This window comes from Paramormyrops kingsleyae, chromosome 1 (assembly GCF_048594095.1).
Source record: "Paramormyrops kingsleyae isolate MSU_618 chromosome 1, PKINGS_0.4, whole genome shotgun sequence".
NCBI lineage: Eukaryota > Metazoa > Chordata > Actinopteri > Osteoglossiformes > Mormyridae > Paramormyrops > Paramormyrops kingsleyae.
The window spans coordinates 19,909,459-19,923,088 of NC_132797.1; the positions used below are offsets into that span (position 1 = coordinate 19,909,459).

General features: G+C 46.0%; 1 protein-coding gene across 4 annotated transcripts in view; it reads left to right on the forward strand.

Moving 5' to 3' along the window:
• Positions 1 to 13,630, forward strand: part of asap1b (ArfGAP with SH3 domain, ankyrin repeat and PH domain 1b) — a 93,355-nt gene that overhangs the window by 43,046 nt on the left and 36,679 nt on the right. For all 4 annotated transcript variants that reach the window (XM_072711477.1, XM_072711481.1, XM_072711491.1 and 1 more), the window contains 5 exons: positions 767 to 839; positions 3,807 to 3,952; positions 8,228 to 8,302; positions 9,303 to 9,352; positions 11,917 to 12,046. In XM_072711477.1, coding sequence (XP_072567578.1) covers positions 767 to 839; positions 3,807 to 3,952; positions 8,228 to 8,302; positions 9,303 to 9,352; positions 11,917 to 12,046 — 474 coding nt within the window. The remainder of the gene's footprint in view (positions 1 to 766; positions 840 to 3,806; positions 3,953 to 8,227; positions 8,303 to 9,302; positions 9,353 to 11,916; positions 12,047 to 13,630) is intronic.

The following is a 13,630-nucleotide window of genomic DNA, read 5'->3' on the forward strand; positions in this document are numbered from 1 at the left end:
GATTAGTTGCATTATAATCAGTGATCCATTGGTTACAGCGCTGGCCGAGTTAACATGCTAATTACTTTAGCATTATGGACTCAAACATCGGAGCATCCAAATGTTTCTCAGATAAATAGAATGAAAAAAGCTTAATTCCTGAGATGTACAAATGCCAGTTACATTTAGAAGTGTTAGTGGAAAGAAAATTGTGGAATATTTATTCTGCTTTTAACAATATATATTTGACAACCTCTGTTCTAATATAGTGTCTTACCCACCATAGTCACCCCGATGCATTAAAGACTTGAACAACATTATAAAGGGACATAACAGTTTTAGTTCCCTGTGTTAGTAGACCGAGTGAAACAAAAACTCCTGTTGTCATCTCAAGGGGGCAATGCTAACATCTTACTGATACTGTTCAACAAGGAAGAAAGAAGTGTTTAATTGTCTTAGAACTAGCTGGGAATGGAACAGTGCATTTCTGTTAGTTCTCTTCCATTAAGACTCGTGACCAGCAGCAAAATGCCATGTAGAGATGGCCCAGATGAAGGCAGTCTTTGGCCCTGATGATGTGTGGAATAGTTAAAGGGTTTGGTTAGAGGGAAGACATCGCAGAACATTCCGCTAAAGCTAGACAGCTATTGGGTACAGGGACTATTGCAGACTTTTTTTTCTTCATTTTATAAACCAGATCTCAACACTGACTGTCACATTGTACTGTTGTATTTCCATAGGTAAGTTGTATTTTGAGGTTTCAAAATCCCCTCCTCTGTGTTCCCAGGCTCTGGATCAGGACCGGACCGCTTTGCAGAAGGTGAAGAAATCAGTCAAAGCGATCTACAATTCAGGCCAAGGTGAGCTTCTCACTTCCTGCGGACGTTACAGCGGGGGTGTCTGTGTGGTCCACAGCTGCCTGTGTTACCTGGGTTGATGTACCCTCTCACTCTCAATCAGGGGGTGTATATTTGTTTCTGAGTGGCTCCTAGCACCCCCCCCCCCTCTCTGTTACATAAAGCGGCTCATCGTCACAGGTGCACGCTGTCATTGTGAGATTCTTCCCTTCCAGCTGAATGCTGTAAACATTGTTCCCTAAAGTAACTGTGCTGCTGCAATGTTCCCAGACACTGTTCTCCATTTTACAGTATAAAATCCCAATATATATTTTATATAAAGATTGCTCTCCGCTGTGTCACAACACCTCAGAAAATACAGCAGCAAAATGTTGGTAATGCAATCAAACACACTTTTCATTTATTTTAGTAAACTCATCATTTACATTTTTTTAATTTGAATTATTAGTAGTGATGCAGAATATATTGGTTAACATATCGATATCTTTAAAAATAAAGATTTCTGGACCCATCCTGTGTCAGTCTTGGTTGATGTCGCTGGCCGATATTTAAATGTAATCAGTGTAATGGAGGTGATTGCATTGGACAATCAGCCATAATCTGTATTGGAGAACAAAGGATTTCATCAGCTCATTCACTGCTTAGAAGTGAGGTAGCTACATCGCTGACAGTGAAATATCCCAGGGGAGAAAAGGGGGGTACGGTCTGAATATACAGCATCTTATTATTCAATGCCAGGCAAACTTGTATGATATGGGATGGGTGGCATCTCTTCTTAAGAGGTCTCAGCCTGCAAGACAGCTTTGATGGTTTTATTCAGCCCAACACATCATACTGTGCATCATACTGTTGACACTGCTGGGCAATTACATAACTGCTGACGACAGTGAAGCTGAAACTGACATAAGTAGTAAAACTGTATTTACTGTGAAAGACCCTTTAAAGTTACTGAGAAAATACTGTGCTTGTGTTTCTAGTCTTTTATTCCTCCTACCTGTGATTTGCTTGGTCTGGGTACCAGCGTTTGAGTTACCAGTCGATTAAGCCGATTATAGTCCTGACGCATGGTCTCGCCTAACCCTAATTTATTAGGTTCAGGCACTTATTTGGAGTTTGGCATGTTTAAATGACACCCCTAATATAAAAAGACATAACTTAAAGGTTTGATGGCCGATATGCTAAATGGCGTCAGTCTTTTTGCTACGCATACTTGCTCACGTTTGTGAATGAGTTGAATGAGTATGAAAAGTCACCACACTGTACAACAAATATCCAGATTACTCTATATTATATTCATATTACAGAATTATCTCCATGGTAAAAACGCTGCGAATAGCATCCAGAGTGGTCAGAATATCACCTTATGGAGGACTCTTCATCCCAACAAGTGGCAGATTTTGATGAAAAATGTTGAGTGGGTTATCATCAGACTCCGTCTGTCTCTGTTGCGGTACGGGGTGTCCTGGGTCAGTTGTGGCTAGCTGCTCGGGGAACGTTTGCTTAAGAAGAGGCCCGACACTGAGGCTGAATTGACCCCGGTAGCGTCTGGTGGCGTGAGCCTCTTTCAAGTGGCTGGCTTCAGAGATCGCGGCAGCGAGGACCGGGCCGGCTGCCATGGACTGCCGGGACTCCCGGGAGGAATTATGGGCTTTCCTGAGTGGGCGGCCACGAACTTTATGGTCTGTGGAGCGGTAGGGCCTGTCCCTGCCGGGCCTGGGGGGGGGGGGGGGGCTGCTGCAGGCAGGTTGTTGTTCTTTGTCTCCCCTTCCCCTCTGAATCGGGCCTCCCAGGTTCATTGTGTAACTTTGTTAGTGTCGCCGTCTGTTCCTGCTCCTCCAGGGATGGAAAAAGTAAAGCTATCCGCCGCGCTTCCTCGCTAGACCTGTTTTGTTGTGGGATGCCGTTCGTTTCCGGTGTTCTGGGAGGCTGAGCACTCGGGCTCTTTGTTTCCACTGTTTGCTCTGTTTGACATTATGCATGAAGGGCACTCAGTAACTCGTGGTGAAAATAGTGGTGAAAATGAAGAGTACATTGCGACTGAAATAACGGCTCTCACTTCATACATAAGGGAACCAACTTGCTTCCAAACATGCCGCTAAAATTTATGGCTCATGCTCCCCCTGCTGATAATATTGATCAAGAAGATCAGGTGACCGAACCTGGGGATATACATATGATCTCCGCTTTGAAGCATTTCAAGTGGGTTTGTCCTGTTTTTGTACCAGTGATGATTAACAGAAACGGTTAGTGCTTTGTTTGAAAGGGTCCATCTGGTGGTTGTAAGATGTAATACGTATCTTCATCAGTAGGATTTTATTAAGATTCTGTAATATTGTTGCTCAAATTCAGCGATCAGCTCTACACAAATGTAGTTTCATCGGCTCAGAAGTACCCGGACGTGGTGGCAGGGCTTAAGGCTGCATTACTCTGTAAAGTTGGCTGGTATTCAGCTCCAAAGCATGTCACTGTAATTATGATCATGTGTGTCTGTGGCCCCTTTGCTCTTCTGAACCTAAAGGTTTCTTGTTAAAACATTTATTTTGTCTCCAAAATGGTTGCTGTGTGCTGAAAGTATTGTTATGTCTTTTCAATGACCTTTGCAAAGGAGACTCTCTCTGGTTTTCCTGATACGATTTCGGTGTTTTGATGGTTTCAAGTCTTTCTTTCGTGACAAGATACACCAGATGGTCGTTAAAAGAGCATGAGACCTACTCTTTGGTGCTCCGTGTTTTTACGGACATAGTAGAAATTAAATAGGAGCCTTTTGGGGAGTTGGGTGGGTGTTAAGGGTTTCTGTGGAGCCAAGCCAACAACCCCCTCCGCTGTTGCCAAAGGTACAATTTTAGGGTGGACGGTCAGACTTGCTTATGTGTTGTAAAACCTATTTAAGTGCTGTGTTGTATTCGGGTTGAAAGTGGTGCATTGATTACCCCTGATTTACCGCAGCCACCGATCCTCTTCCTCACACAGATCATGTCCAGAACGAGGAAAACTATGCACAGGCACTGGACAAGTTCGGTAGCAACTTCATCAGCCGGGACAACCCCGACCTGGGAACGGCGTTCGTCAAGTTCTCCACACTGACCAAGGAGCTGTCTGCACTGCTCAAGAACCTGGTGAGGAGACCCTGGTTCCCCATAAAAATGCCCCCTTTCCTCATTTTTGCCATCGCCGAGGTCTGCATAGAGCCTGGTTCTTGGATTTCATTCAGAGGTTGAAGAAAGGTTGAGAGTAGCTGTCTCTTTAATGTTGTTACTACAGACACGTCAAGAATGCTGAAAGCTTTGAGTTGTCACTGTTGTATTTTCTGTCACATTTTAAACTAATCCTGATTCTGTCACGCTACTAATGAAGCCAGTTGGCAAGAACACACGTAAATCGGTAGTGTGAGTAACACATTTAAACTTCGGTTTCATATTTAACGACATTTTCATACCAGGTGGCACGGTGAATCAGTGCCACCTCACACCTCCAAGGCTGGGGGCTGGAATCCCACCCGTGTGTGTGTGTGTGTGTGTGTGTGTGGGGGGGGTTGCATGTTCTCCCCCCTGTTCTGCTGGTTTCCTTTCACAGCCCAAAAATGTCTCTTAGTGAGTTTGTTTGTTTGAGCCCTGTGATGCACTGGTATCCTGTCCAGGGTGTTCCCCAGCCCTGTCCAGGATAAGCAGGTGGAAGGTGGATGGATGGAACTCATGTGTCAGGTTTATTTTCATGTTGAGCACCAGTCTTGCCTATCTAAGTGGAACTTTATAATAAATATAACCTTGTGGATTTATTTGCCTACTAAGTATAAAAACACAGTCGAAGTGGAACCCCTTTGTCTTGCTGTCTTCCCTTTTTCTTCTATGCAGAAACAATCAAACCTTTGCATGTTACAGGTCACTGGCAGTGGAAAATGTCACCATTGTTTGAGCTGAGCGTCAGAAAGCCCTGGGAGCGTTTCATGGGATTTTTGGTACTTTGCTGGCATTCCAGCTCGCCGAGGCTGGTGTCCAAACGTCTCTTAGATCCATTCAAGGCATGAGCTCCATTCTGAAATTTGGGAGCACTTATAATAGCTTGGAGAGCTCTGTTGTCTGCTGAGGTCTCCCACTGCAATGGAAGGGGGACGTCCCAGCAGCAGAGCCTCTGCCTTGACTGTAGGCCAAGACCCGTCTCATACAGTAAGACCTGGGTGAGGACGACTATGCCAACTTTGCTCATTAGCAATGACGGACGTCAACAGGTCCTTTCAACAATAACGTACTTCCAGAGGTGAGGTTAGGAATCTCATTACTACGTGTCACACAACATCCAATGGGCACTAGAACCATGATACTGTATGGTGTTGAGTATCAACTGGGCTTGTGGTCAGGAAGGGTTAGATCTAAGCATTCTTGCTGGAGGTATTTTTTGGACGTCTGGAAGTTCACCTCTGTTTGCTTTGGAAGACGGTGTGAAATGTGCTTTACCACAGACAGGCCAGCTCACAGCAGCACTGCCCCCCACCTCTCCCCCCCCCCCCTATATAGAGGCTATTCGATCTCTGTTTATATGTGGATCTGAGGTCGCTGTGCGTAATGCTGTGGCGGAATCTTGTGTCACGGTCAGCTTGTGACGTTGTTGTGGCAGAGACCTCTGGGTGAAAACCAGACGATTGAGATTGTTGGCACAAGTAGCTGAGGTGTGTGTTTTTTTTTTTTTATTTTATTTTAAAGTAGAGTGAGGAGTTTGATGATCCATAAGGCTTTGGAGGAGGAGATAGAGAGGAGCTGGTCGAGGTGATTTGAACACCTGATAATGATGCCCCCTGCTGGAGGGTTAGGGGCTACTGTTGGACAAAGAGGAATCTCCAGCCTGTTCTGTCTGACCTCCTTCTGACCTCCTCTAACCAGGACCTTCTGTTTGGCAGTATAAAACAGGCCTACAGTTCCCTACATACTCAAAGCGTAACACAGTTGTGTGACAAGTATAAAACACCCATAATAGTAATAATTAATGTCCAAGTCCTGACTGGAAAAGTCTGCATCTTATGTGTCAGTGACTGAAAACCAAGAAGAGCGTAATGAATGGTAGTGGAAAAGTGAGAAGGGCCTTGACTCTGGGCTGTCTCACAAAATGCCTGCGAGAGCATCCTGAAGCCCAGCCTGACAATGAGAGCCCAGGGACTCCGCTGTGCAGTAATAACTGCTCTGTCAGGAAATACGAGCTCGCACCTTATTTAAAGATTACCGGGTTGGCTCTCGGGGGTGGCTGTATGGATTATCCTGTATGGCTTTTACCAGGAGGGAAACTAAAAGGCAGATTGAGGGCACTCACAGTTGCATTTTAGCTGCAGTTAGCCAAAGCATAATGATCTTAGAGACATTTGAAGGTGACCTTGAACGAAAAGCACGGAAAATGAACACAGACCTGGGAAACACAGTGGTGTGTTTTTTTTGGAGTGCAAAACATCAAGCCTGTTTTTTGATGCTGTTAAATGATGTTTTAATATACATTACAGTTTAATAACGATAAATGTGATTTAAAGGTCTATAAACAGTGGTTAAAGAAATAAACAGCCACTGCACTTTTTATACTGTTACAGCAGCTTTGTGCCATCAAGTTTACTATACCAGGGTAGCCAGTGCTATTTGTGGAAAATCTTCATATCGGAATTTCTTTTGGTGAAAACGGCTTGGTTTGATATCCTACTTTTGAACTGTTGAACTGTCTGTATTTTGGGTGGAGTGGACAGAGACAGGTGGTCGGATGTGCTCATCAGCAGCAGGGGCAGCGGGGGCCTACGGAGGCACTGGCCGCAGCTTAAAGCTGATTGGTCCGCAGAGGCACTGGCCGCAGCTTAAAGCTGATTGGTCCGCAGAGGCATTGGCTGCAGTTTAAAGCTGATTGGTCCGCAGAGTGGTCCCTCCCCTGTCACTCACTGGTTCAAAACATGTCATTAACCAACAATAAGGTTAGCCCCTCTGTATGAATTATGGCCCCGTTTATGCCCCCCGCCTTAAAAAATCCCAGCACTCTGGGATTGGCCGTTCCACGGTAAACAGAGATGCCCATGAATGCAGGCTTATAACTCCCAGATGGCTGAGATCCCTGTGGCGGGTCGACGGCCGCTCACCCATTCCAGGTCGTCATCTTTCTTGCAGGACATCTGGATCGCATGCCAAGCCCCCCCCTTCCTTTTGTTCTGTGTGTATATTTCCCTACAGTCGAAACTCTGTGGAGGTGTTTATTTCAGCCTGCCTAGACGTACATTAAAAATTGAAAATCTTGCTCACTGGGAGCGTCACCTTCGCCTCAGCACTAACGTGCTAACGAAACCTGACCTGGACCATGTTCACAGCAAATGCCACTCAGAGACGCCAGGCAAGAGGATTAGCATGTGGAGCTAAAGACTCAAATCTCCAGCTCAGGCTCACATTGTAGTTAAATGCAAAACCTAACTACACTATTCATATACTATATTAAAGCAAGAGAGCAAACTCTACAGTGTCAGTTGGTGTTCATTAAGTGCGCTAATTATCATTATTAATATATTATAACGGTTTCTGTGTGATGTAGAGTAGGAGTTTCCAACCTTTAGAACGGAGTGATTTTACGTCATCAGTTTCACAGACTGGTCAAACCACCTGGTTTTTTTTTTTTTTTGGTGGGGGGGGTTGCTGGTGGAGATGTGAGCAGAGCAGAAAGGAAAAAGAAAGATATAGATTATCATCAAATTATCCAACCCCTCTGCAAAACCCCCAGTGTTCCACAGCCCAGTAGGATACTGTACTGACCCCTGGACCAGCAGCTGGGAGCCCCTAGTATAGAGTATCAGAGCCGTCCAATCAGCATGCAGCGTCTGTCTGCCAGCTCACACACGTGAGACAGTCAGTCCGTTCGGCTCAGACCCAGACATCCGTCACGGCTGATGGTTCTGCTTCTGCCTTCACGTTTCTCTTGGTGGACGGATGCTGTCTCTGGGGACCGGAGCGGTGCGGGTTCGAGGATGAAACAGGTGTTCTGCAGGAAACTGTGGGGGGGGGGGGGGGGGTGCAGGATTCAGACAGAGGTCAGATTTAACACCCTGTGACCACATCTGGGAGGATGATTAGTTTTCCATGTCACTTTGAGGTTTTCTGCACTTCTGCGTTCTTGCCTGTACATTTGTAGATTGACTCCAACATTTAAGAAAACCCCAAGGCTGCCTGCTGGCTGAAATGACTCCGTTACCCCATTCTGGCTGAAGCAGAACCTGCTGGGGGCTTATGGCCTGAGAGACCCTGTTCTTCCTCCTTAGACCCTGAGTCCTCTCTGCGTGGACATCCCCCCCCCTCCCCCCCCCCCACCACAGTGCTGTCCTCGTCATTTTGTTCTGACCGTATTGATTTTACTGCATTGTCATCCTCAACCTCCATGTCGTCCTGCAGCTCCAGTCTCTCAGCCACAATGTCATCTTCACCCTGGACTCCCTGTTGAAAGGAGACCTCAAAGGGGTCAAAGGGGTAAGTCAGGCTCTGCTTGTTCCTCCTCCTGTGAATCTCATGGGCCTGGAATTTCCCCATAAACTTCCAGCTCTGTTCTGTGTTTATGCGCACTAATTATATATTATACATATTTATAAATATGTTTTAATGGATTATCGTAGCTAATGCATATATGAATTTTATTAGCGTATCTATTTAATGCTTTTTTCATTTGATAGATTTTTAGCGGTGAGTGGCTCAATGCGGTCGGTTTACTGAGGCTGAGAGCAGAAGGTTATCAGCTCAAATCCCAGGGCCAGCAGAGTGATGTCACCTTTGGGCCCCTGAGCAAGGCCCTTGGCCATAATAGGATAAAAGCACCTGCTAAATAAAAGAATGTAAATGTAAAATGTCATAGTCAAACATATAAAAATAATAGGTAGCTTTTGATTGGTTGGGCTGTCATGTGACTCACGCAGGCGGCGAGGCTCCATAACTCAGGCAAACGGGCACCTCGATTGACATGCCTGTCAGACCGAGAGTGATTGTGTCTACTGATATCAGGCGTTGTGCTGAGCGATCAATGACATGGTCTTTGCTGACGGCATGGGTCAGACTCACCAAGATGTATCAGTGATTCATACCAGCAGCAGCAGTGAAGTTAGTCGTTATGCTGTTCTGAGTTGTTCAGCTTGTTAACTGTAAATAGCTATTAAATTACTGCATATGAATGCCATGAGCATTTGGCATAGTCTGATGCACCTGTATTTAACACTGGTGTACATTGTAAACTATAAAAGGAACACGTTATCAAATCACAAAATCTATTTTTTATCCTCATATTACTCATATCCTCCAAGTTAATTGTTGATCTTGGCAATGACTGAAACCTGTTTTCTATGTAGCAAGACTTCATTTTATATCCACATTCAGACCTCATTATTAATCACTTTGGCTTTTTTTGCATTATTTATTCAGTGTGTGATACACTGCAGACGAGCAGTGCAGTTTGTTTATTTCTGTTGCTTTTTCCTTTTAGGACTTGAAGAAGCCTTTTGACAAAGCCTGGAAGGACTATGAGGCCAAGTTGTAAGTCCATGTCTATTTTGTTGACATCTGCGCTTCATGATTGCGGGAGTCTGAGAGCATCTTTGGCTGGGGTGGTGGGCAAAACCACCCAACCGGTTTATTCATCCCCCTTCTGCGATGATGGTCATGCCGCCCTGCCTTGGCATGTTGCCGGTCCTTAGATATGACTTCACAGCTTAATGATTATAGAGGGCTGACTGCTGGATACTGGACAGAGAATGATGTACCTGAGTTATGTGACTTCGGTAAGAAGAGTCAACATTTGATTTGCTGCATTGATAACTTTAGCATGTGAGTCTACACAAAATCACCAAAAAAAACAGAATCCCCTTCCCCCCCCCCCCCCAAAAAAAAAAGAAACAGAAGTGTATAAACTGAATTACCCTTATGTCTTACGTGTGTGTCCTTCTGGGTCAGTACTCCAAGGAGCCTCAACCAATGGTCTTAGTCAGCTTGGCCTGTTGTCCTATTTGCCCATTCATCCCTGCAGTATTGCTGAGGGTTTTAAGGTCAGCGCTCTGATTGGGCCACTGAAGGACATGCCTTTGTTCTCCATTTGGGCCTCTTGGGTGTCACTCTGGCTGCACGCTTTGGATCCTCGTCCTGCTGACAGACGAGCCTCCTTTTCCCCGGGTCGTTTTCTGGCAGTGGGGCACCGGATTCGGTCCAGGATTCCTCTGTACTGTCAGCCTGTATTCATCTCCTTGTCTGATTGCTGTTCTCCTTCTCCCTGCCGTATGCTGGTGTGGCGTCACCTGGCTGTGGTGCCGTGTTCCATTGGTGCCACAGGGCCATAATCTCCCAGCCAAAACAAGCCTCTTTGGTCTCCGCAGACCATGTTTGTTCTGCCTCATATACAGCATCTTCTGGAGGAAGCTCTTGAAAGGATAAGACTTATTTTGGTGAGGGTCACTTGCTTGCTACCCTGCCATTTTGTGGAATGGTCTTGGAGACCATCGATGCATTTGACTTCTGGAATTCAGAGTTCAGTTTGACCTCATTGGGGTCTTGCAGAGCACTTCTCTTCCTCATTGATGTTCAGGGCGAGCAGCCTTTTCAACTTGAGTTCAGTGGACTGCCCCCTGCTCACAAGGGTGCTGATTGCCTTTGGTTTTTTACTCTCTCTGTACCATAATGTGAAGTCATGGGGAGGGGGGGGGGACTTTTTTAGGTGATGTGCTGCAGCTGAAAAAATTCTAGATTGCATTTACAGCATATTTGAGCACTTTTTAGACCTCATTTACGTATTAAATTTTTTGTAAATTGTGAGGGCATTTCTGTGTGTTTAAAATGAACAATCTTAGAAAAATAAAGTGACAGAGGTGTAGGGAGTTGCCTGTGACGTCCTTCCGGCCTACCGGCCCTCCTGCCTGTGACGTCCTTCCTGCCTGTGACGTCCTTCCGGCCTACCGGCCCTCCTGCCTGTGACGTCCTTCCTGCCTGTGACGTCCTTCCGGCCTGCCGGCCCTCCTGCCTGTGACGTCCTTCCCCGCCTGCCGGCCTTCCTGCCTGTGACGTCCTTCCTGCCTGTGACGTCCTCCCCGCCTGCCTGCCCTCCTGCCTGTGACGTCCTTCCGGCCTGCCGGCCCTCCTGCCTGTGACGTCCTTCCGGCCTGCCGGCCCTCCTGCCTGTGACGTCCTTCCCACCCAAAGCTGCTTCTTTCTCGGGAGCTATTCCTTGCCACTGTCACCTCTGGCTTGCCCACTGGGGGCTTTGGGCAATGATGTTTTGAAGATGTGCAATACAAATAAAATTGAATTGAACTGAATTGAATTTTTCCAAGATGCTATACGTAAACAAGGTCAGGAGTCCTTAACCATTTCCTTCACCCCCTGGGTGATCATGCGACACCAGTCTGGTGACCTGAGAACTTGTGAACGTCATTCCTGCGGAGTCTGGTTTCTTCCAAACCGGTGTGATTTACCGAGGAGGTTGGGATGATGCCGCCCTCTGGACAGAGAAGATCTCTACGTGTGGCATATTATCCTGCAGCCAGATATGACTCCTTCCTGGCACGTTTTTAGCATTCGTTCACATAGAGGAATGCTGAGAATGCTGTACCACAGTGAGACAGTGACACCAGGTCTCAAAACTAGTTAGCATTTCGCCTCTGTTACTGGTGCTGACTCTGTCTGTACACTTGTCTTGCATGCCTACAGCAGATGAGGGCGTAGCCTCCAATCTTAAGGCTTTTAGATGCTTTAGTTGTAGTTGAAATGCAGATGAGTGGAACCCCTCTTCAGTGACGGAATAACCGGCGCTTGCTGCTTATGCTGATTAGCAGAGCTTCTTCAAATCCTGGCTGCTCTCAACTTGATTCATCAGAAGTGCTTCACTCTCCAAAAATCCTTTTGTATATTTAATTACCGTTTCCTGTGTCTGAAATCCATGATCAGCTGCCTTTTCTGTTATGGACCATTTCAGTTTTATCACGTTTTTATTATTTTCGTAGTTGTTCTTGTGGTCCTTCAACATATAACCCGAGAGATGTTTGAATATGTAAATAGAGTGGATGCTGATGACCTTAGTAAGACCTCCCCCATCCTATTTTTCATGTGTCCAGCACAAAGATCGAGAAGGAGAAGAGGGAACACGCCAAGCAGCACGGAATGATCCGCACGGAGATCACGGGGGCGGAGATCGCTGAGGAGATGGAGAAGGAGAGGCGACTCTTTCAGCTACAGATGTGTGAGGTCAGTGGGCTTCTGACGGATCGTGTAACTGTTACTCAACACTGCTTCTTAGAAGCCTCGATGACTTCATTATTTGAGACACAAAATCTATCGCCTCCTGCTGATTGGAATTCTGCGTGACTTAAGGTTTGTAGCGTGATAGTGGAGGATTTCAGTCTCTAGTGAGGACTGGAATTTTGTGTGTTGGGATTTGGCATCACGTTACTCACCGAAAGTGAACGATATATATCTCTGTGATACCTGCATCTATCCATGCATCACACCCTTTGGATGTGGTAGATGTATATTGTTGATGTTTAGTGGTTTAGTATCCAAGGACCTGGAATTGTGTAACTGATGCACTCCCAAGCTGGCTGTGGTGTTGAACCCTTGAGTATGTTGAGTAATGATAGTAGTACATCAAGTCTTCAGCAAACATGTTCAGCCTGAAAAGACATTGTAAATATGGCTTCTGCATTTTACTTGGTGCTGAATACCTGGTGCCGGTGTGCTGTGAGCTGGGAGGGAGCAAAAATATGTACTGTCTGGGGGTCCCCATGGATTGGGTTGAGAAATACTTATTCAGGGTTCTTTATTTGCTTTTTATACATCAGTACATAGGATTTTCCACCTGGGATCAATAAAGTGCATCCTAATTTTAATTTATTCATACCATTCAGTCAGCAACATGTAAGATGTAGCAGATCGGTCTGTGCTGCAGGTCTCTGCTGAGAAGCCCAGCCCTGAGAGGAGCGAGTCGACCGCACTCGTCATTGAGTGCCACTTGCCCCCGCCCCTACTAAAATCTAAACAAGAAGAAAAAAACGAATGGCTCTGAATGGCAATAGACAGCAAGCAGAAGAAGGTTGAATCGATGATCCTCACAGCAAGAGTGATGATTCCTTGAAGCTGAATTAAATAGGCATTATAGAGAACTCGGTGGTGGGCCGAGGACACCCCCCTGTGATGATGAAGCCCTCCCCGTCAGAGGCTCTCAGGATGAAACGGCAGCAATCAGTGAATGAGACGACATCTCAGAGTGGAAACACTTGCTCATAAACTTCTGTCGGTCTCCGTTGCATCGATAACGTAGCTAATATTGCATCATACACATTGCGGGATGTTCATAGACACTTCCATGGTGGTGTAGTTTCTGCTAGTGGCACTGCTTTCAGCAGAGTGCGGGGTCTTTAACATCCAGTGAAATACGGATGCGCCCCCCCCCTCCGAGCCTCGAGTTTGGGCAGCAATTTTTCGGCATTAACGTGGGCGAGAGGCAGCGGTGGTTATGCACACAGCCTGCGTCACTGAATTCTGACACCACTGTGCCGGTTTTATTTTTGAAATAAGCTCTATTTGCGTCTGTAGGACAGTCTTTCAGAGTTTTCCGGAACTCTGTGGCCGCCAGATTCATCCATCATGCATCTTCGGGGTGACTGATATTTCTGGGGCTCCCCCCTTGCTGATTCCAGCGTGAAGTAGCCTCTAGCTATGACCCTTTTATAATGAGGCCAGACTCTGATTGATTATTGATGACATACTGGGATAGGGGAGGCATTTTTAACAGCTTGTTGCAAAATTTATATTGCGTGTAGAAAAATCCCA